The 23,669-nt window shown below is 47.7% G+C and overlaps 1 protein-coding gene across 2 annotated transcripts; it reads left to right on the top strand.

The window, feature by feature from the left end:
- Positions 1 to 7,725: 7,725 nt before the first annotated feature.
- Positions 7,726 to 22,552, top strand: UCHL1 (ubiquitin C-terminal hydrolase L1). 2 transcript variants are annotated; one of them, XM_056125587.1, is made up of 9 exons: positions 7,726 to 7,773; positions 7,889 to 7,900; positions 8,317 to 8,445; positions 11,006 to 11,156; positions 14,039 to 14,124; positions 14,208 to 14,255; positions 15,522 to 15,588; positions 16,624 to 16,682; positions 22,377 to 22,552. In XM_056125587.1, exons 1-9 carry the CDS (start codon positions 7,741 to 7,743, stop codon positions 22,461 to 22,463), a joined length of 672 nt encoding a protein of 223 aa, XP_055981562.1. In that variant the 5' UTR covers positions 7,726 to 7,740; the 3' UTR covers positions 22,464 to 22,552. The 2 variants fall into 2 exon arrangements, with proteins under 2 accessions (XP_055981562.1, XP_055981563.1); XM_056125588.1 differs by lacking the exon at positions 7,889 to 7,900.
- Positions 22,553 to 23,669: the final 1,117 nt, after the last annotated feature.

Genomic DNA, 23,669 nt, shown 5'->3' with positions numbered 1-23,669 from the left:
CAAAAAATGAACTAAAAATGGGTCATAGTCCTAAATGCTAGTAGTAAAAACACTAACACTTACTAAAGAAAACATAACCTGGACCTAGGCAGTTTTTTACGTGATCATAAAATAAAACCAATAAATATGAATTTGTACTTCGAAATTTTTATTAAGCATAATAAAATGCACTATATAGAAGACATATAGTGATCATGAGTACAAATGACCTATGGTCAAGTTTTCATTCTCATGATTTGAGTAAATACCAGCCCAGACTTCATCTTTGTGATCTTTATTTCTGTTCTTCCTTGGCGGGGGTGGGAGGCGGGAGGAGGAGAGGTCATATCCAGCATTGCATTGCTCATGGGCTGTTTCTAATTCTTGCTCAGGAGTAATTCCTTGTGATGCTCAAGGGACCATATGCAGTGCCAGGGATAAAATCAGGGTTAGTAGTGTTCGAGACAAGTAACTTAACCCCTGCACTGTATCTTCAGACCCTGACCTTTATTTCTGAAGTAGAACACTGTCTTCCCGTTGTTCATTCATTTGCTTGATGCAGGCCCAGTAAAGTCTCCATTTTGAGACTTGTTGTTACTATGTTTGGCATATTGAATATGTCACGGGTAGCTTCACAGGCTTTGCCCTACGGGCGAGATACTCTCGGTAGCTTGCCAGGCTCTCCGAGAGAGGTGGAGGAATCGAACCCGGTTTCCCAGGTCAGCCATGTGCAAGGCTACTGCCCTACCGCTGTGCTATCGGAAATGGCTTTAAATACCCCAAAGGTCATTATGATGACTAAAGGAGTCAATAAACATAAAAAACAGACAGCTGCCACCATGCTGACTCACCAACTGGCTCTGCTCGACTGATTCAGAACTAAATCTCCAGGGAGGTTGATGCTAAGTAGCCAACATTCATGGAAACACTGGTCCCTGCAGTTGAAAACTCTGGGGTGCCCTCGGGAGGTGGGTGGGCTGAATATATGCCTAGTTGAAGCTTCAGAGGCTGCACCCACATCCCACTGCTGCATTTTACACCAAGGGCTCAACTCTACCGCTTCACGAAAATTCTCTGTAGAGACACCAAACCGAGAATAATAGCGATAGCACAGCAATAGGGTGTTTGCCTTGCGCGCAGCTGGCCTGGCTGAGCCGGGTTCGATTCCTCTGTGCCTCTCGGAGAGCCTGGTAAGCTACTGAGAGTATCTAGCCCGCACGGCAAAGCCTGGCAAGCTACCCATGATGTACGCAGTATGCCAAACACAATAGCACCACGTCTCACGATGGAGATGTTACTGGACCCGCTTGAGCAAATCAATGAACAACGGGAGGACCGTGACCATGACCCAGTGCCCAGACTGAGAACTCTGGTGATTTTTTGGAGTCAGAGAGGGCATCATCCCCTTAAACTCCTCTCCACCTTATCCCCCATACTACTGGAAGCTCCAGCAGCCATGCCCAAACACCTCCATGTAGACTCATTGGCCCAGATCGTCCATCCTGAACATCTCCTACTTCCTCGATACTGAAGTTCCAGTTGTACACCAAATCAGATAGGAATGTAACATCAGGAGCCGACTAAACTCAACAAACAAAAAAACAGTATGACTCGACTAGCAACAAACAGCTTAATAAATTCTTAGACAAGGACTTAAAAATCCCATGATCAAATACAACAATTTTCACATAAATTGATTTTAATACTTACTGATTTTGATATTAGAAGCTTGTTATCTAAAATCGATTTTAATTCTAGAATAGTGTTAACTGTTGCAGATTTTCTACATTAAAATAAAATAATTTTTTAAAAAAAGAACAAGTCAAATGAGTGGCAAGTGAGCATCAGCTCTCTGCAGTAGGAAAATAAATTAGTTCATCTCTAAAATATATGTAGGTGGGGCTGGAGCAATAGCACAGCAGGTAGGGCGTTTGCCTTGCATGCGGCCGACCTGTGTTCGATTCCCAGCATCTCATATGGTCTCCTGAGCACCGCCAAGAGTAATTCCTGAGTGTTGAGCTAGGAGTAACCCCTATGCTTCACTGGGTGTGACCCAAAAAGCAAAAATAAATAAAAATATGTATGTAGGTATGTCCTTTTACGGCAGAGCCTGGCAAGCTCCCCGTGACATATTCGATATGCCAAACACAGTAACAACAAAGTCTCCAATGGAGACGTTACTGGGCCCGCTCGAGGTATATGTACATATATAACTAATTCCTGACATACTGTCTCAATAAGGGTTTGCTATGATAACTATTGTGTAAGGCATATTCACTGGTAGAAATCCATATGAACTTCTTCAATTATTAATTGCTTCCTAATATAACTAGTGCTTGCCTCGGATATCCACCTGTTCATTTTATACTCTCAAGTAATTATAAAGATAACTCTCATTGTTTGAACATGAATTGTGCCCCCCCCATCATATCACTTTTCCTCTGCCTCATATAGTTTAAATTTCTTCAATAATTTTGTTTTTTTATTTTGTTGTGAATTATAGGGACCACACATAATAGTGCTAAAATTGGGGTGGACATGTGGTACCAGATCCTGCTGCACCCAGGCCCTTAAAACTGCCAGGTGTGAGCTCTGCTTGAGCCATATCCCTCCCTCTTTACTCCATTTTTGTTCTTTATTTTGGTACTTTTCTTCTGCAGTTCTCTGTTTGGTCATTATCTCTTTTCAAATATGTCCTTGAGCATTTTTAGCTGAAAAGCAGTTATTGAGTGTTTATCACATGCCTGGCACTGGATGTCATAATCCAGTTATATGCCAGTCAATTCAGTGGGTAGAATTTCCTTACTGATTAATGAATATTACATCAGTCTAGCAAGAGAGCAAATCGCTGGTTACTGCTGCCATTCCCTTCTCCTTAGGTAGAGCAGGTATCACTGCTCAAGTCGCAGCATTTTCCCTCCTCTGTGCTCTGGGCCCTTCTGAGTCTTGGAAGCCAAGATGATTAAAATGAAATGGAATCTCTCACTCCTGGCAGGACAGCTGGAGACTTTGTTAGCTTTAAATTCAAATGAGAAACAAAAATATTTGCATCTTTTTCTCAGGTACTGCTCCCAAAGTCAGGTCTTCCCAATATCTACTTGACATGTTAATTTTTAGAAAAGTTCGTCCTTTGGAGGTGGGGGCTGGGGGGGGGTGGGAACATGTGGCTTATTGCGGAAACCACAAACCTACCCCACCACCCAAGAGATGGTGGGTTGGGACTCAATAGTCAGAGGAGCACGTGATCTGCATGTAGGAGGCTAGATAGTCCCCTGAGCACTGGGAGTATCTGAATCTGCTATTTCAGAATCAGAGCAGCTCTCAGTCATCACCCAACACCATCAATGACCCAATAATGCTGGGTGTGCCTCCCCCCTACTCCCCTCCCCCCAATTCAGCAACAGGGTCTGGAATGCTAACACGGGGGGTAAGACACACTTGGCAAACAGCATTGGTGGTGGCTGTGATATCCCAGCACAATGCATCCTCTGACCCTAGCACTGAACACCTGCCAGGCTGGTCAGGAACTGCCAGGAAGCATCCCCTCCCCCAACTCCTGAGTCCCACTTGAGAGATCCTCTCCACCCTGCAAAAGTAAATAATCAAAAAAAAGTCCCCACAATGAGAATATTGAACACCCCCGCAATTAGCATGTTGATTGACACCAATCGAAGCAGCATGAGGAAGAGCACAACCTCCCAAGGAGCAGGCGGCTGGCACCAGTGTGTCTAAGCACTCTCCTATTTTTCTAAGAGTTCACAAATGGAGAGTCCTTAGAACTTGGCTCAGGACTGATATTACATCTCCTCGGGCACAGTTTCAGCCTGGGTTTTATTTTTATTTCTTTATTTTTATATTTTTTGAATTTAATCTATTTATTGGATTTTTTGGGTCACATCCAACAGTGCTCAGGGAATCCTCCTGGCTCTGTACTCTGTGCTCAGGGATTGCTCCTGTGAACAGGAGTGTGGGGGAGGGGCATATATGGTGTTAGGTATCAAACCTGGGTTCACAGCGTGCTAGGCAATCTCGGTTTTGTTTTTAATTTATGTGTTTCGGGTGCCGGGGATTGAACCCACCATCTCACACATGTAAAGCAAGTGCTCTTCTGAGCTGTGTCCAGGGTTGCAGTTTCTTAAAGGTCAGGTTCATGCCTGGGCGCTAGCACCTCCTCCTGTGCTGGGAGCTGCCTGATTCCTACACATCCCTTCTGATGTCTCAGATGTGGGCAGGCATGAAAGATGAAAAGCTTGATGGGATTAGCAAATACTCAATATTTTTCACATAAAATATATTTCCAAGTTCTGGAAAATCCTTTTCAAGGGAAAAAATTAATCTTAAACCAAGAAAGGCAGTTATAAGATCATGTACTGGGACAGAAAGATATTCAAGGAATAAGCTGTCTGCCTTGCATGTGGCCGACACTGATTTGAATTTGATCCTGGGCACTGCATATGGTTCCCTGAGCACTACCAAAAGGAATCCCTGAGTATAGTCAGGTGTGTCCAGAAAGCAAAATAAAGTAAAACTAAATCTAAAGTGCATATAAATGTGACCAAAGGGATAGATCAGTGGGAAAATTCATACTTTGCATGCGAGAGCCCTGGGTTTGATGCCAGCACTACACAGTCCCCTGAGCACTGCAAGGAGCAGCTCCCAAGCAGAACCAGGAATGCTTCCTGACCATGATCATGTGTACACACACACCACACACACCCATACACCCCAAAAGATAAATAAGAAATGCATAAATAAGAAATGCACATAAATACATTTAAATAAGAAGTGCATGTAAATATATGCATTTAAATGCACTTAAATGCATGTAAATAAGAAATGCATATAAATATAAATGCCATTAACTTAAAAATAAATCTGAAAACAAAATAAGGGCCAGAGAGATAGTACAGCAGGTAAGATGCTGGACTTAGATTCGGTCATCTCAGATTCAATCTTCAACATCCCATATGGCCCTCTGAGGAGTGATTCCTGGGTGAAGAGCCAGGAGTAACCCCTGAGCATCTTCAGGTGTGGCACAATAAATAAGTAAATAATAAGTAAAATGAAAAGGCTGAGACAGCCTCAATTTGTGAACTGATTACTGTTGTCCCAGCTGGAGATAAAAGCTGAGGCAGAGCAACAAGTGGAGGCCATCTCAGCCACACTGATAGATCTGCACAGATCCCAGAATCGCTTGTAACCTTTTTACTGAGATAGAAATTCAAGAGCTACATTTCCTACTATCTGCCATATAAACAATCATAAAGGTTTTTGTTTGCTTCCCTGCATACAGTAGGCCCTTATTAGAGAGATTTATTGAATGGATACGTGGTGGCCACTATCACAGCTTTCTCACATTGTCTTCCTGATGTTTATTGTTGATCTTGGTAACAATCATCACCTGCTCCCTTCTGCCCTTCCATCAGCCCTTAATGAAACACCCTTGATTTTGCAAAGCTTAACTAAAGTCCTGCACTTGACAAAGTGATCCTGACCTCTGCTCTCATTCACACCAGAGTATTCTTTTTGTGCCATGCCCTACAGTGTTCAGGGATATTCCTGGCTTGGAGGCAGGGACCATCTGCTCCTGAGGATGGAACCTGGGCGTCCCACATTTAAACCATGCACTTAGCACAAACTATCCCTAGAATTAGTCCCACACCACTCAGAAAATGGCCCATAGCTCCATGATTTAGGGCTTGGGAGATAGATCAAGGACTAGAGCGCATGCCTAGCATGCTTGAGGCCCTGAGTTGATTCCTTAAGACCAGACACCTGAAAGTAGCCCAGCTGGTCCCCAGCACCACTGGTCTTGAAGCCTTGAATTGTTGGATCTTAGCACTGAACCATCAGACCCAGGAGCAGCCCCTGGAGCCACCTGTGTCCCACCAGGGAGGCCCTCTGCAAACCTTCATGAGGGAAATTTCTGTGTTAATTCTGTGTTTATCTTTGTATTCCCGGTTTCAAATTTAGTGACAATCACATAGTAGGTATTCAGTATTTGTTAAATAAATCCAGTAAATTGGAATGTAAAGTCTGGTTGAAGGCAAGTCGGGTGCTGCTTCACTTTCTGTTTATTTTGTTGTTTTTGGGATCACACCAGTTGATCCCTCTGGGAATCCTCCAATTTCAGTATTTGGGGGCCCATGTGGTGGCAGAGAGAGAACTCAGGGCTCCCATATGCCAAGTGTGCGCTCCAGCCCTATGGGCTTTTTTCCCCAGCCCTACTTACCTAATTTGACTTAGAAACCAACCCCTTCCCAACTTTATTGAGACAATTTACATGCTCAGATTTACCCATTGAAATCTGTGTTTTTGCTAAGGTTTTTCTCTCTTTTTCATTTTCTGTTGGAGGTTCCCTTCGACCTTTCTTCCTTTTCTGATATAAAAAAAATGGGAAGAAAATGGAAGTGAAATCTGAGATAGAGAACAGACTCTTGGGGGCCAATATGCCATGATTTGGCCTCTCAATTTTACTTCTCAATTGTGATGGGAAACAAATGAACCCCTTTAAGTTCTGGATCCTGTTCTTTAAAACTACAACATTAAGAAGTTTTTTCATTGGAGCTTTCAATGATGAAATGAGATGACATGCAAAAGCTCTAAAATCCTGTAGAAATCTGGTCACAAAATGTAGATTCCCCCCCCACATTAATTTGCTTTGGACTTCCTTATCAGTACATTTATTCTTTCTCCATCACCATCTTGTTCTGAGCATATTTAAAACTATCCAATCTGCCTAGTTCCTAAGGCTCTGGCAAGCCCCACTTCAGTCTAAGGTTTAGCTTTCCCAGCCCTCTTCTTCAGATTCGTTCTGTTTTAATGTAACCTTCCACGGATGCTTTCTCTCCATCTTCCAAATGTGCTGATGTAAAGGAAAAAAATAAATAAAAACTCACCGGAGAGCATTAGAAACCGGTGGCTTCTTTCAGTTGCAACTCCCTTTCTTCTTCACAAGGGATACTCTGCTGCGAATTCAGAATGTTATTTCCCGTTTGGGAATACATTTTTCCTTTCACTGCTCTCATTTCGGGATTACACCTACATCCGTTCCCTAAAATTCTCGGCCGCCCATCTTCTTGGGCAAGTAGTATTGTGGGATTCTCTGCTTCCCCATCACGGACCCATTCTTCCTTGGGAGTCACATTACATCAGCATTTCCAACGCAACCTGTATTACATTCCAGCCAGTTTTCTTCTGGGCAGGCATTAAAAAAAAACAAAAACGCAGCTTGGCAACGGGTCTGATTTAACATGGAGGCTGAATTGTCTAAAGTCTAATGCCAAGCAAGAGCTGCGAGGTTGGGGAGGCCTATTTATAGTCATATGAAACGTGTACCTGTTGAATTTGTTTTTTTTTCCCCCCTATAAAGCTTCTCAGGCTCTGAGGCTTAGGTAACCGAGGATGGTCAAAACGGTGGGTTTCCAGAAACTTGGCAGAATAGGAAAGCCTCCCTCCAAAAGACCGTTCCGGGAACCCACACTCGACCCACCCAGCCCATCCTCGCTACCTCCAGATTATCTCAGCCTCAAGTGAGACTGCAAGGTTTGGGGGCCCGGCCGTACCACTCGGCGCCGCACCACGGGGGCGTTCGTGCCCACTTGGCTGCGACGCACCGTTTCCCACTCGCAAGCTTTTGCCCCTGCTCCCCCTGCGCAGGCACCCCGAGTGCGCCCGGCCGGCGCTTTATAGCTGCAGCCTGGGCGGCTCCGCTTTGCTGTTTTTCCTCTTCGGTGGCCGGTGCCTGCTCCTGTCGCCAAGATGCAGCTCAAACCCATGGAGATCAACCCCGAGGTGAGCGCCTGGGCGCCGTGGCCCCGGGGAGCACGGGGCTGCCGCTCTCCAAACGGCTTTGATATGTGTGCTTTGTGTGTTTTTATTCTCTTTATTGTTTGCCTTCGCTTTTCAGATGCTGAACAAAGTGAGTGGCGTCTCGCCCAGTCTGTCTCCTTCCCCCAGGAGGATGCAAAAAACCCTCCCGGCTCCCGCGGTTTGACTGTGAACCCGAGCGGCGTCCTGCGCTGGGGCGCGATCTGGGGGTCGAGGGGGTGGGCTCCCCGTTTCCTACGCATCCCCCCCACCCACTCCCCGCGCGCCCCCCCGGAGTGGGGAGGTGACTGCGAGACCCAGCCCGGGCCGAGCTCGGGTGCGCGGCCGAGCTCCCGAGGGCGTGGCGCGGCGGCGCGGTGTCTGGTACCCAGGCTTCGTGGGAGCCACGTGGGGCCGGGCTTTGTGCTGTGTCATCGCGCCTATCAGGCTGGGCGGGGGGTGTGCGGGACGGCCCCGCCCTCCAGCAGTGTCTGCTCCCGTCGTGGGGGGGTTCTCCTCTCTCCGCAGGTGCTGGCCCGCTTGGGGGTCGCCGGCCAGTGGCGCTTCGCCGACGTCTTGGGGCTGGAGGAGGAGGCGCTCGGTTCGGTGCCTGCGCCCGTCTGCGCGCTGCTGTTGCTGTTTCCCCTCACCGCGCAGGTAGGACGTGGGGTCCGGGGTACGCGGGAACCCCCTCTCCCCGCATTGCTCCCCTCCACCCAGGGGAGGCTTGCAGGGCCGGGTAGACGCCCGGTTGCACGCCCCGACCATGGGGCAAGGCCAGCTCCCTCCATCAACGGGAATCGGGGTGAGCTTCGGCGAGAGGGAGGCGGTGGCAGTTGGGTGGCACTGACACTTGGGGGAGGCGGGGGTCGCGGCCCTTGTTACTTTCCTGCGCATTTACCCAGGATCGCCTTCAGTTTTGCAAGCGAGGCGGCGCCCCAAATCTATCATCACGCTTCTCCAAGGGAGATCTTTCTTCCTACTCAAAAATTCATCTTAGTACTGTCCGGCGGCGCCTTCCTTAACCCCCGCCAAGGCGTGGCCGGTGCTCGCCCATCAATTGTTTGGTTCTCAGGTTTCCCATCTTGCTACCTAATGGAGGGGCCAGAGGGGGGCGCGATCCACCAGAAAACAATAGATTTCTTTCCTCCACCGCCACCAGCTAGGTTTCCTGTGGACGAGATTCTTCAACCCTTGCATCCCCCTCAACGGAAACACATTGGATTTTAGCTACTGGAATGAGCTGCTTTTATTGGGGTTGGAGGAGGGGGTGAGGGAGGGTTCATCTTTTTGCTTAAGACTCTATTTCCGCTTTCTTGTCTCTGACCTTGTAGCTGGGTGGGGTAGGGGGCACATCTTTGTCTCCTCCCTCCCTGCCATTGTCAATGTTACATGCATTTACGTAGCTGGGGACTGCACAGACAGTTAAAGCTTAAACTAGTTGATTTGATAGTCCTCTTATCTGATAGGACTTGCGAACCAGCGGAGTCTTGCTGGGCCATTGCCCCAAACACAGATTTAAGGAAGCCCCCCCAAGACCCGGGGTATGCCAGAGGGTGAATCTTTGGTGGAGACATAAATTAAGCCCTACCACAAGTTCCCCACCTTCCTTCTAGCAAATGGGCTATAGTTTGTGGGTTTAAAACGCATTAGAACTGTTGGAGGGGTCATACTGAGCTTTTGTTTTTTTGAGCTAAGACATTTATGTGGGTGAAAATAGAGCTGCCAATAACTGCAAGTTGAGCTTCCTAGGTGGCCAGCTCCAGTGCAGTCTCCTCCCTCGGAAACCTCTCCCACCTCCCTCACCGGAAGGCACCATGATGACTCGGGGGTTTTCAGCGGCTCAGAGGCCGGATGCACTGGGCTATTAAAAACCCTCAAGCAGGCCATCCTGATGGGATAGTGGTATGGAGGCGCCAGGTACTTTGTGTGAAGGAGCTCTTTGGTCCCTAGACTCCAGCTCAACCTCTGGGATTCACATCCTCCCTGATTGAACTCAAAAGCGGGAAATTGGAGGTTTCAAGTGTTTGCTGAACAAGCAGATGTTTATTTGGCAAGAATCTCCTGTGTTTGAGATGATACTAGGAAATCCTAAACGGACCGCTTCTGACACATTCATTTTTCCTTGATAATACAGAATTGTTTCCATGCAAGAGCTTAGTGTTACCTCATTAGCAATCAAGGAGAAGGCCCAACAGGCAATCATTTACTCAAGTGAAATCAGGCTGGTGCGTCCTAGAGATTCCTGTCAGAGTTTTAAGTTGATCCTGCAAGGCAAGAGCTTTTGCTCTGAGGAAGCTGCAGGCTAGGCTCACATACTATTGCTTGTAGAAGGATGCAAGGGTAATAAGATGGGAAGGAATGCTTTTGGCATTCTGTCTGGATTTTACTGGTTATGGGGAAGTAACCATTTCTGTGGTATTAACACGGACTTTTGAACTGAGACATCATGTTGCAGGCCTTTAAGATCTGTGAAGTGAAAGCTTCAGGCCAGCCAGTCACTAAATGACAGCAAAACAAATAACAGCAAAGAGCTGTTGATGCAGTGAGTCAAACTGTGCCTAGTTGATTTCTTAGCTGGCCTACAGAGGCGTTAATCATGAGCTCAACTCTTTGGCTGGTCAGAACTAATATTCTTCCTCCTGTGGAATTGTAAGGTCCCAGCACACCCTCTAAGCCAGCTGTTCTTGTTTAAGAAGGGGAGAGAGCACACAGTGAACATTTTTAATAATGCTCCTTGGAATAAATTGTGGTTGGTTTGGGTTGTGCTTGAACTGAGCAGAATTTGAAACAGTGAGGTCTGCTGGCGAATGTTCTTGTGGGCTGTGCATGCGATGCAAGGTGTCCTTGTGGAACAGTCAGAGCTGAAGAAGAGGAGCTTGAGCTTGCCTCGTTCCTCTGGCCCAGTGACACAGTCCTTTTTGAGCTCCAAAGTTGCAGTGGTGTCTAGACAAAGCCTTGGGCGCTCTCCAAGGGCGGCTCTGCACTGCCACAGCAGCATGGGGTGGATTCTCCTGTCCTCTGGAGCCCATGGGCTGGCGTGGGTGTGGGATGCATACAGGCCACTCTTTGGGCACCGGCCAGCTGCAGGAACCGAACCCCGGTTCCCAGTCTCACATCCCACTTGCATTTCACTTGCACTGGTAGAACTGGCTGTCCCACCATCTGTTCTTGGCATTTTCATCTTGAGATAGAAAAAATGTGTTTCCTGTCCCAGCATGAGAACTTCAGGAAAAAGCAGATTGAAGAGCTGAAGGGACAAGCAGTAAGCCCCAAAGTATACTTCATGAAGCAGACCATCGGCAACTCCTGTGGGACCATCGGGCTGATCCATGCTGTGGCCAATAACCAAGACAAGCTGGAGTTCAGTGAGTGTGGGGTTTGGAGAAAACTGGCTTCGGGGTTGCCGTCCACCTGGTTCTAATACCAGCCCACTCTCCTCCCCCTAAACAAGATCTAATGGCATCATCCTTGCCTTAACCTTATCCAGGTAGAATCAGGGGGTGAGTTCCGGTTGCCCCTAGAGAGAAGGACGATCTTTCCAGAAACACATCCAGACTGGAGGCTGATTTGGAAGCCCCGAGGGTTAATTATTACAATGTTTCTCCTTTATGGCTTAAGTCTCAATGATTTTAATAAGTTAGAGCTCATTTCAATTAAGTTTTGGGGCCACACCTGGCAATGCTTAGCGTCTGGCTCTCCCTGTGGTGCTAGGGAGCAAGCCTGGACTGCCTTCCTGCCTGCAAATCATGTGCTAAGCCCGGTGAGCTCTGTACTTGATGCTCATATTTGTTTTCTGTTTGGGGGCTACACCCAGAGGTACACAGGGCTTATCCCTGGCTCTGTGCTCAGAGATCACTCCTGGTGGTTCCCAAGGGACCATATGTGGTGCTGTGAACTGGGGTCTGTCACATGCAAGGCAAGTGCCTTAATCCTTATATTATCTTTCCAGCCCTCTCCATCTTCATTTTTATTTTTTTTTGGGGGGGGGGTGTGGGGAGGCATACCAGTGGTGGCTATGGAAACCATGTGTGATTGAGATGCCACCCATGCCTCCAGCAAGCAAAGCATGCTCTCAGCCCTTTGAGTTGTCTTTCCGTGCCAGGACTCGTCTTGGATGCTGCTTTATCTCCTAAGAAGCAGGAGAAACAGAGCAGCTTGAGGTAGCTGGGATCCCAGGTGTGCGAATTTCCTGCCGAGGAAATTCCTGCTTGTGATCTGAAAAGGTGACTGAGGCGAGTTAGGGGTAAATGAGCACAAGCCTTCTGAGGGTCGGAGGCCCAATGGCACTGAAGTGAATGTCCAGGGCCGTGAATGTCAGATTTCACCCACAGTGCTCTTGTGTGTGGATGGTGCTGGGTTCAAGCCCCTGGCTTTGTGCTTATGAAGCCCCGCTGTAGCAGACCTTCCAGTTGAGCTACAGAAGTAATTAGGCTCTGAGGCTGTGTGCTCTGTAGCTCAGAAGCCGCTAGAGACTCTATTAAGTGTTGGATGTGACTCGGTCCAATCAACTTTGCTTACAAGTACAACTGCCGGTGGTTTGTTAGCTCCAGATTCAGGCATTGATGGGAGGTACCCATGAATTAAGTAGCTGCAGCTGCAAATCCACAGTGATCCTTGTTGTAGGTCAAATACCTTTATTTTCATTTCTTTAAGAATGGTCTGAATGACTCCTAGTATACCATTGAAACAAGCCAAAAAGACTTGTCTAAAGCCATAAATATCCAGATGAGTTTTCCCAATTTATTTGACCTTACAATCTCCTTCCCAGGAAGAAAAAAAAAAACACTCAGGGCCTCCTTGAAAATCTGCCTTTAAGTGAGCAAAGGGAAAGCATTCCCCAAGATGCCTACTGCCCCTGCCCCATGCCCCCAAATCACTCCAGAGCCCTGGAGGCAGTATTGCCTATTCCGGAAAACGCTAACCCAGCACTTTGAATTTTCAAATATTTAAAACTTTTATTTTGGGTGGTGGTGGTGATGGTGTATCGTTCAAGCATTACTCAGAACATATGGGTGGGTCTCTCCCAGTGATGATCCAGCTGAGGCTGGGTGATCGGATGCTGTTTGAGCCCTAGTCATCCTTGGCACTGCTCTGCCTCTAAGGTGACACAGTGCCACCACGGGGGTGATAGATATGTGGTATCATGATTGGACTCAGGGCCCTGTCCATGCCAGAGGTACACTTCTCCCCCCTGAACTCATTCCTATACTGCTCCTATTTTCAAATGGGTTGACTGAGGCACACGAGAAGGTTATAGAGCTTGGGCCAGAGAGATGGCTCAGTGAGCATGACATATGCCTTACATGCTGGAGGCTGGGGTTCGATCCTTGGCACTGGATGGGATGTCCCCCAGCTAACTACTGGAAGTGTGCCGCCCCCTCCCTCCCAACACAAACATTGTAGCTTTTTCCTTTATTAGCAGTAAATATCACTTTTTCTGGGGTAGTGCGTTCATGAGATCAGCAGATACGCTAAGAATTTTGTAATGTGGACAGGATGAGATCAAAGACTTCACGTGAGATGTATGCTTCCAAGTCTTAAACTAATTTTAGAGCTGAACATCAAGTGAAGATCTTTTGAAATCTAGGTTGCTCCTGCTTGAGTCTAACAGAGCTGCAGGACCAGCAGTCAGCCCATCTCTCTGAGGGCCAGACTGTCAAACTCCTTACATTTCTATTTAAGATGCTTACCTCTGTGTGAGTCACAGTATTGCTTAGCTGTGTTTTCTACCCTGAGATAAAAGTGCAGTTTGAGAACCCTGACCAGATGAGAATATCTGCATGCTCCAGGTCTGCGCCAGTGCTCAGTGCACGCCGGGAGGGGAGCATCAGACACAAAACTCAGATGTGTCATGCATGTTTTGGTGCTGAGATCGGGGGGCCGAGCAGAAGGTGGAGGGGATTCTCTTAGAATGGAGGGTTCTTACATTCCCAAGGCCAGTTGAGAGAAGAGGGGCTGAATAAGAGGTTGGAGTGTGAGGGAAATGAGAAGGTTCAAAGGGGCAGAATATACATTTTGTATGCTGAAGTCACAGATTAATCCCTGGCATCCCAGCAAAATGCCAGGAGTAGCCCACAAGCCCTGCCAGAGGTAGTCCAGGAACCAGTCTAGAGAAGAGGCTAGAAGAAGGGACAGTTCCTTGCACAGAGGACTCGAGTGTGAAGGATTGCCTGGCATACGGTGCCACAGCCAGAGTCTGCAGTCAGTGCACATCCATCAGCTTTATTTTGTGGATGTTTTCCTTTAGATGATGGGTCCATCCTGAAACAGTTCCTTTCTGAAACGGAGAAGTTGTCCCCTGAAGACCGAGCCAAATGCTTTGAGAAGAACGAGGTAGGAAGAGAATCCACAGGGCGTTGCTTCTCATACACTCGAGGAGGTGTGTGTGCGTGGCTCACGGCTCTCTCTCCTTGCAGGCTATCCAGGCAGCCCATGATGCCGTGGCCCAGGAGGGCCAGTGTCGGGTAAGTGCAGGCAGAGGTGGAACCAAGTTGCCTCATGCAACTAGGCTTACCGTGGCCAATGTGGTTTTTCCACCTGCAACCAAATCAGGCCAGAGGATGCTGCCTTTGACCAGATCTTTCTGAACAGTGATTCTCCGGACCTTGAATCGGTTGGACGTCTTGAGTCAACAACGCAAACAGATGGTGACTTGTGTGGTTTCCAGTGAGTCCAACAGACTGACACCCTGTAATGGAGCTTTGAGAATCTGCATCTCAGATTGTTGGGGGAGTAAGATAGACACGCAAGGGGGACAGTGTCTGGGAGGGTTAGCTACATCAGTGATGTGGATGCAGCCTTGGGGTCAGGTTTTCGATTCACTGTAAGCAACTGCAGTATGGCCTGAATAACCACGGTTGGCTCAGCCCTGTCTGGCCTACCCATCTGGTTCTTAATCTTCCTCCTCAGCAAAGAAACACGCAGTGTTAGGGGAGACTGCTCAGTGGCCTAGTAGCTGAGTACCTGCTTTGTATTTGGGAAGCCTGAGAGGTTCAGTTCCCAGCACCACTGGGTGTGGCCGCTGAACTGAAAATAAAAAACTAAAACCCAAATACATTGTACTGTTTTGACAGCTTATCCACCTTAGTAGTCTTAGGATGGGGCCTCTATGTAGGATCTATACAAATATTAGCATAATTCACTATATACATGTGAGTTTTGAACCGCCCGGTGGTGAGTGCTTCCCATACAATACGGATCTTGAGTAGGTGTTTGGAGGGTACCAAATCTCAATGAATCCATACCTTGCTGTTGGCTGTCTTTGTTTTTGAAGTGTTACTGTTGACATTGAACATGTGTTTTGGGTGTTTGGTATTACTGTTGTGTCCATGCAATAAAACAAACTAAAACAAATGGTGGTGGTGGGGGCCCGGGTGGCCTCCTATCCTTGGGCCCTCACATTGAACCACTGGTCTGGTGGGAGAGAATCGCAGGTGGGTGTCTGGGCACAGGAGAGGGCTCCCCTCCCACCAATAAAGAAAAAAATAGGAAGGAAATAGACACTTACGGGACTGCATTTATTGGTACTGTAAGGTCATGTCATCTGATTCAATGATGAGTCATTTGATAAGTTTGTGGACTCATGTAGGTCCAGTTCCTATTGAAGTACCAATGTCAGTACAAGGAAATTGGTTCCAGCAGATGCCCTTGAATGATGAAAGTTGTTAATAGTTTGAATGCCGCTTATAAAATATTCACCTCTCCTCCCCCAAAATCTTTTCTCTCTTTAGGTAGATGACAAAGTGAATTTTCATTTCATTCTGTTTAACAATGTGGACGGCCACCTCTATGAACTTGGTGAGTGACTCTCCAGTTGGGGACTTGTGTGGTCTCATGCATTCTGACTTGATTTCTCTTCTCAGTAACAGGATGTGACTGTGTATAAGAAGTCATAACAAGGTTTTCTTGTGGCACTCAGCCCTTTATCTCGCTAAACCTGAGCCAGCTGATCTGATCCATTGAGGGATGGTTTAGCCACAAACCATCGGGAGACTCAGTAAGGAATGTGTGTTTAGATTTTTCTTTCCACCTTTTCCTATAGTATCATATTCCAGGTTCCATTCCAGGAGCACATTAGGAGAGAGCAGTGCTTGAATGTTCCCATGCTTATGTAAGAAGGGTTTGGACGCGTGGCATAGTTTATGTTAATTGATACAGGACAATAGAGATTGTAGTTGACAGCACCTGTGGACACACCAGGGCAGAGGAGACTTTGGGCAGGCTCTGTGGCAAATGATATCTTAAGATTCTTCTTGCTTCCCATTTTTCTGGTACCCCAGAGACTCTTGTCTTCTGCTGTGGTTCTCCCTAAGAGACAGGCGTGAGCCCATCAGCAAGAATCTAAACACACATTCCTTATTAATCGAGTCTCCTGATGGATCAGACTGTTGTGATCGAGTTGTGGGAGTTGCCTGGGATGGACCAGGGGGAGCGGTGCTGCCTCAGTCCCCCCCCCTGCCCCCACACACACACCGTTGCTCACCACCAACCCGCCCTTTGTGCATGAGTCAGTGATGTTTGGAAGAACCAGATACTGGCCTGTGGGCAGAGCAGATGCAGTGGCCAGGAAAGGCCCAGAACGTTGAATACCTGTTCTTTTCTTTCTTTTGTTGAATCACTGTGAGATACAAGCTTTCATGTTTGAGTTAGAATCATGCAATGATCAGACACCCATTCCCCCAACCTGTGCACATTCCCCACCACCAGTCTCCCTAGTATACACACCCCCTTTCCCACCCTCTCCCTGCCTCCATGGCAGACTGTTTCCCCCATACTCTCTCTCCTTTTGGGCATTATGGTTTGCAATACGAATAACCTGCTGTTTCATTCTAGATGGCCGGATGCCCTTCCCCGTGAACCATGGATCCAGCTCGGCGGACTCACTACTGCGGGTAACCTCTGGCAACCTTTCTTTCGCTAAACTGTCTTTTGGTTTCTGGGCCGTATCTGGTGGTACTTGGGGATTACTGTGCAGGTGTTCCGGGAACCCTCTGTGATTCCAGGATAAGCCCAACCAGGGTGGGCCAAGTGCAAAGCACCTTAACCCCAAAACCCCAAAGTATTCCTCTGGTCCCTTTTATTATGTTTGGATTTGGGGGCTACACCTGGTGCTCAGGGGCTGTTCCTGGTTCTGTATCTAGAGTCACCCCTGGTGGTGCTCGAGAGGCCATGTGTGGTGATGGGGAGTAGCACCAGAGTCGCAGTGGCACAGCTGCAAGCGAGGCAGATGCCTAACCACCTGTGCTCTCTCTTCCTTACATGGTTTATACTTGGGTGCTAGTAACACAGCTGCCAGCAGCAGCCACCAGAGTTAATAGCAGTCTTCAAGGTTTGAGGAGTAATTCTGTCTTCCTTAATTCAGAGCAAACAGTTTTAGGCAGATGCCTTTGGAGTTGCCTGGCTAATCTGTAGCGTGTGCATCCTTAGACTGAGCTTGGACTGAGCCCCAAAGGCATCACTTTACTCGCCTGTGGGATTAAGGTGGCGGTGGTTCCCTTGTCAGATCACATCATAGCTGAAGAGTGAGTCAGCAACCCCAGCCCGCCCTAATCCCGATAAGCCTGCTGGATTTGGGTCAGTCTCCAGGAAGCATGCCCTGGATTCTGGTTAGATTCTTCGATTCTGGTAGGTCATTTGCTTTTAGGAATTTCTTTTCCATAATCTACTTGAGGATGAGGGAAGATTACATTTTAGCAAACATTGACTTTGAGACCCAGGCTCAGCCCCGTAAACATCCAGCCATGAGCGATAAGAGAACCCTCTCAGTTCTGGAGGGGAGTTGGGCACACGGCTGACTGTGAATCCATAGCTTAAGGCCTTTTCATCTTAGGAGGTCCGGGTGGCCAGAGAAATAGTATAGTGGGGTAAGGTGCTTGCCTTGCACACATTCCAGAATTTGGATGCGAGGTTTCTCTGGACAAAGCCAAAAAGGAAATACTTTGGGCTTTGTGATATCAGGCTCTGCTGCAAGTATTTACTACCACAGTGACCACAACAGAGCAACCACAGATCCTGGGATAGTGAGTGAAGGGCTATGTTCCCCGCCCCTTCCCCAGATTGGTCCCCTAAGCCAGGCAGCAGGCTGGATTTGGCCCACAGACTACAGATGGTCAGTCTTTATTGGTTGTCATTTATATATATATATGGGGGGGGGGGGGGGAATCATACCTGCCTGTGCTCAGGAATCACTTCTGGCAGTGCTCAGGGAACCAGATGCGGTGCTGGGGACACCTCCAGGTCAATGGCATGCAAGGCAAGCAAGCCCCGTACCCACTGCGCAATCTCTTTGGCCACTCTTTGTTATGATTTTTTAAAAATTTTTATTGGCTCACCGTGAGATTCAGTTACTTGCATGGTTGCATTTCAAACAGTGCTTGAGTACCCATCCCTCCACCAGTGCACATTTTCCACCACCATTGTTCCCAGTGTCCCACCTGCCACCCCCACCCCACCCCACCCCCTGCCTCTGTGGTAGGTACAACCTTTTTTAGTTTTTTAGTTGAATCACCATGAAATACAGTTACAAAGCTTTCATGATTGAGATTTAGTCATACAGTGATCGAACACCCATCCTCCACTAGTGTACCTTTCCCAACACCAACGTTCCCAGTATCCTTCCCGCTACCTCCACCCCTCTATGGCAGGCACTTTCCTTTCTGCTTTTGGGCATTATGCTTTGCGATACAGGGCTCGCTCTGTTATGTTTTTTTATAGGAGCCTTCTAAGGGTATTACCAGGTAGCTGTTACTCACATTTTTGCAGATGAGGAAATGGAGGAGCTTAGGCTAAGTGGTGCCTGAGGCTGGTAGAACTCTGGCTCAGATCTACTCTGTGTCTGGAGAGTGTGCTGTCTGCTGCTGCCCCGTGCTCCCTTTGTGGTTAGTCTTTGTTTTGCGGGGGTCACACCTAGCAATGCTCAGGGGTTAATCCTGGCTCTGCACTCAGGAATCATTCCTGGCAGTGCTCAGGGTTCTGGCCCAGGTTGGCCACATGCAAGGCAAGCTCCCTCCCCATTGTTCTACCTCTCCAGCCCCTATTGACAATAGTCTTGTCTGTAGACCCTCAGAGACCCACTGAGCTCCAGGTGCTAGGGGACCCAGTAATGCCTCTCTCAGAGGGGGACTTTTTTTTCCTTTTTGGGTCACATCTGGCGATGCAACAGGAGTTACTCCTGGCTCTGCACTCAGGAATTATCCCTGGCGGTTCTCAGGGGACCATATGGGATACTAGGAATTGAACCTGGGTCGGCCACATGCAAGGCAAACACCCTACCTGCTGTGCTATCACTCCATCCCCAAGAGGGGGACTTTCTCTACCTGCTGCCAGGACACTTGAGAAAGGGTGAAAGCTGGTTCTTGATGCTGAAGGTGTATGTAGGCGAGTGGTAATAGGGTGTGCAAAAGGAACTTCGGAAAATAGGAGGGAAGAGATTTTCATGCGAGCTAGAGGAACAAGAATAGAGGCGAAGTGTCAGAGACAGTGCAGAGGGTTCAAGGGCATCCCAGGCATGCATAAGACCCCAGGCCTCGTCACTGCCTAGGTGTCATCCTGGTGACCCCAGCATCACATATGGCTTGAGTATATGGCACCACAAACACCACAGCTGGGCTGAGTATCACCTGGAGATGTTGCCTCATGGTTGCCCCTTCTCCCTCTCCAAAACGCGTAGGCAGTTTTTAGTCAAGACTTAGGTGGTGGAGGGCCAGAGAGGTGGGTGGGGGTAAAGGTGCTTTATATCCTACTGATTCTGGTTTGAAGGTGGACATCACATAGGGTCTCCTGAGTACTGCTAGGTGAGGCCTCAGAACAAAGCATGGGGGCCCAGAGTGATAGTACAGAGGGTAGGGTGCTTGTTTGCATACCATATGGTCCCCTAAGTACTGTCAGGAATGGATTCCTGAACACAGAGCCAGGAATAACCCTTGAGCATTGCTGAGTGTGGCCCCCAAATAAAATCACTTAAACACCCCCCCCCCATAAAAAACCTACTTGGAAAGATTTGTCCTTTTAAGCTTTTACATATTGTTTCTCAGTTATACACCAACTCTATACCCTGTTGTAAGCCCCAAGGGGCCACAGGTGAATATAGTGTAATTGGGGGTCCCTGGCACAAGTCTTGGGGCCAGTGGAGGAAACAGGTTTGCAGGGGGCCGAGGTTGGAAGCCATGGAGAAGCACTGCTCTGAAGTGCTGTCCAAAATCTGACACTCCACTAACACCAGACACCAGAATAGAGACCTGCCCTTAAACTACCACAGGAACAGAGTTTAGGAAGCATGGGGAAGGTAAATCTTACACACAAACACACACACACACACACACACACACACACACACACACTTCTCTAATTAGTCTCATTTACAATTCAGTGAATGTAAGTCAGCATCTTAATGAAAACTCTCAGCAGAAAATTCATATGGTTAAAGGTGTCTTAAGATTGTGTCTAAACTGTATGCTAAATGAATTGTTAAGTGGGTGAGACTGTCTACAGAATGTAACCCTCGTGTCCTTGCCTAGCATGAATTCAGTCTCCTGCATTAATCAGGAGTGATTTTCTGGACTCTCAGTCAACCATGGGTCCTAGATTGGAATGGGAGCTCCAGGTTCAATCTCTGGCACCATCTGGCATCCTGAGCACCACCAGCACATGTGACCCCCAAAATAAAACCAACCGAAAATCCCAATACTGGGTCCTCAAGGAAGGTGAAGGTGGGAAGGAAGACCTCTGGAAAACCACCATAGACTATTCTGTTATAGAAGATGCCAGTTTAGGTTTCCTAAGTGGCTTTTTACAAAGGGAAATGAAACTGTGGGTTGAAGTTTCATTTCCGATGCCGTGGAAGGGTCAGACTCAGTAATGAGCAGATGTGAACTTGGAGAGCTGAGACAATGTGTGTATTAATTTTAGCAGATCCTCAGTGCTATTAAAGGACCTAACATTTAAGACCATATGTCATTCCATTGAACTCTCAGATGGCTTGAAAGGTTGAGACTGAAACCAAGACTTTAAACTCTAGGTTTTGGTCAATAAGTAATATTGGAATCCAATATTGGATTAATCCTGGCTTGATAAAACTCCCTTATATCTAGATCTTAGAATTAATAACGACCATAAATATGGAAGCATCGCTTACTTGTCTTGTCCTAGAAAACCAGGTAGTCGAAGCTGTTTTGTAAACACGTTTACTTGGACAAAATTGCTGTTGATTGGCCTGGGAATCCTTTCTCATAGCCCTGGTGTGGGAGAGATGAGATTCCGGTCTCAATTTGAGGAACTGGCACTGATTGTGGAGTTGTCAGAACCAAGCATGAAACCAGGGAAGCTGCACAGAGCCTTAGGGAAAGTGAGAGTCTAAGCATCAAAAATCAGATCCGCTTTCCAGCTGTTAGGAAACATGGAGTCATGAAATTAGCTTATAAATGGATGGACATGAAGAGTACCATACTAAGTGAAATAAGTCAGAAGGAGAGGGACAGATATAGAATGGCTGCACTTATTTTGGGGATATAAAAAAAACAGTATGAGACTAACGCCCAAGGACAGTAGAAACAAGAGTCAGGAGAAATGGTTCACGGTTGGAAGCCTGTCTCAAGGGCTGGGGGAGAGGGCAGTTGGGATAGAGAAGAGATCGTTATGACAGTGGTGGCTGGAAGGAATTGGTCTGGATGGGAGATGTGTGCTGAAAGTGTGTAAAGGACCAAATCTTTGTACCTATCTCATGGTGATTCAATCACGATCATCCTGTTGTTCATCGATTGCCTCGAGCAGGCACCAGTAACGTCTCATTCCTAGCCCTGAGATTTTAAAAGAGCCATTTCAATGCTCTTTCAGGATTAGGAGGATGAGACCCATCATTGTTACTGGTATTTGGCATATTGACACGGGAAGTTTGCCAGACTCTGCCGTGCGGGCAGGATACTTTTTGTAGCCTGCCAGGTTCTCCAATAAGATGTTGCACAGCCGCAAATGTGGCCGCGCGCTTCCGGGAGCTGGGTTTTATAGTCTCTGCATCTTGGCCATTGATGGGACCAACCTGGCGCTGTTGGCAGCTGGTGGGTGTGACGCCTACCTACTGGAAGATGGGGGCTCTGGGTGGAGAAGGCCCAGTCCCAATGCGAGTAGGCTTGGAGACCTCAGCCCCAGGACCCGCATGCCTGGGTTCCTCTGCCAGTTCTTTCATGCATGAGGCCCATCCGGACATGTGGAGAGTGGTCCCAGCATGGCTGTGGCTGGCTCCGGAGGTCCTCAGCTGCTGGGGCTCTGCTCGGGGCGGAGGGGGGGAGAGAGAAACTTAACCTCCCCCCTCCAAGGGGCCCCAGTGAAGACAGCCAGGCGCGGGGGCAGGAGACTCTGAGACTCTGAATGGTGATTCAATAAAAGGAATAAAATCAGATCTGGCCTCATACCCTGGTTTGCGCCACCATCATACCTTCATACCTTTTTTTTTTTTCTCTCACTCTTAGGCCTGGATTTCAAATTGAAGAAGGAGAGGTTTAGAGTTAACCTGGGTGAACTTGGAGCATAACAATCTGATGCTTCCCCTTGGACTCTGACTTGTAACTGCTCCTATGTGTTCTCCTTTGCAGGATGCTGCCAAGGTGTGCCGAGAATTCACTGAGCGGGAGCAAGGGGAAGTCCGCTTTTCTGCTGTGGCCCTCTGCAAGGCAGCCTAATGCCTAGGAGGAGCCTCCATTGTCCCCCCTCTCCCCTTCTGCGTGAATACTTCCTTTTCTAGCGCATTCTGAGATGCGCGTGTGCTTGTAGCACAGATGTCCTCCTTTGATTTGCAGATCTGCGCTTACCCTAAGCCACCCCCCTGCCCTTGGCAGAGCTCAGCTGTTGATGGAGCAGACTTGGGTAGAAGCTTTCGATGGTTTAAATATATCCTGCCCCCCCAGTGTCTGTCTTGGATCTTAATATCTCATGCTTTAAGTGGCTCCTTCTGTTTGTCTGTTAAAGGCTTTGGATATGGTCGGTTTGTCCATAAATAAAACTTTTTCTGCTGAGTAGAGATGCACTTAAACTGGTTTCCATTGCTTTATTTTCTCTGCAAGTTGGTAATTCTCGCCCTATGCTATTATCCAGATTCCAACTTCTCTGAAAAGTATTTTGGGCTGGGGCAGTAGTACAGTGGGTGAGCATTTGCCTTGCACACAGCCAACCTGGATTCAATCCCTGGCATCCCAAATGGTCCACTGAGCCCTACCAGGAGTGGTCCCTGAGCTCAGCCAGGAGTAAGTCCTGAGCACTGCCGGGTGTAACCCAAAAGCTAAAAACAAACCAAAAATGTATTTCGGCTCCTAGGAGAAGGGTAATCTTTACTATTTTTGTGGTTTCTGGGTCACACCTGGTGATGCTCAGGATTTACTCCCAGTTCTGTGCATAGGGATCACTCCTGGTAGAAGTGGGGTGCCAGCAATTGAACCTGTGTCGGCCCAGGGCAAGGGTGCTATCTCTACCACCTCATTTTCGCTATTAACATTTTATAATCCTATGATGTAAAAGAAAACAATGCGGGTGATAACAATTATTTTGATTTGCCACCAGAGGGATGTAGTTTTTTGTGTTTTGGTGGGGGCTCACTTGGCTATGCTCAGAATTTACTTATCGCTCTGTGCTTGGGCATGACTCCTGGTGGTGCTAGGGGGGACTATGAGGTACTCAGGATCAAACCAAAGTCAGCCACATGCAAGGTGAGTGCCTTCACCCCTTTATTATCAGGTTCACAAAGGAATGCATTTTAATTATTTTGCTGCCGTAACCCTACACACTTAGTTGACCTCATCCCTTACTTGCTGCTTTCCAGATCACCCTGGCCCTCTGTAGGAATTAAAATTTTTTTAAAAAATATATTAAAGTGTAAATGTTTATCTTAGGGG

This window comes from Sorex fumeus, unplaced genomic scaffold, assembly GCF_029834395.1.
Source record: "Sorex fumeus unplaced genomic scaffold, SorFum_2.1 ptg000055l, whole genome shotgun sequence".
In the NCBI taxonomy this organism is placed as follows: domain Eukaryota; kingdom Metazoa; phylum Chordata; class Mammalia; order Eulipotyphla; family Soricidae; genus Sorex; species Sorex fumeus.
Note: the sequence above shows the minus strand (reverse complement) of the source record. Positions and strands in the feature narration are given on the sequence as shown.

Excerpts from the sequence above, each read along its gene's own strand:
- UCHL1 (XM_056125587.1), top strand. The coding sequence starts at position 7,741 with ATGCAGCTCAAACCCATGGAGATCAACCCCGAG. Across the intron at positions 14,125-14,207 it reads AATGCTTTGAGAAGAACGAG|GCTATCCAGGCAGCCCATGA; the intron begins GTAGGAAGAGAA and ends CTCTCCTTGCAG. Across the intron at positions 14,256-15,521 it reads CCCAGGAGGGCCAGTGTCGG|GTAGATGACAAAGTGAATTT; the intron begins GTAAGTGCAGGC and ends TTCTCTCTTTAG.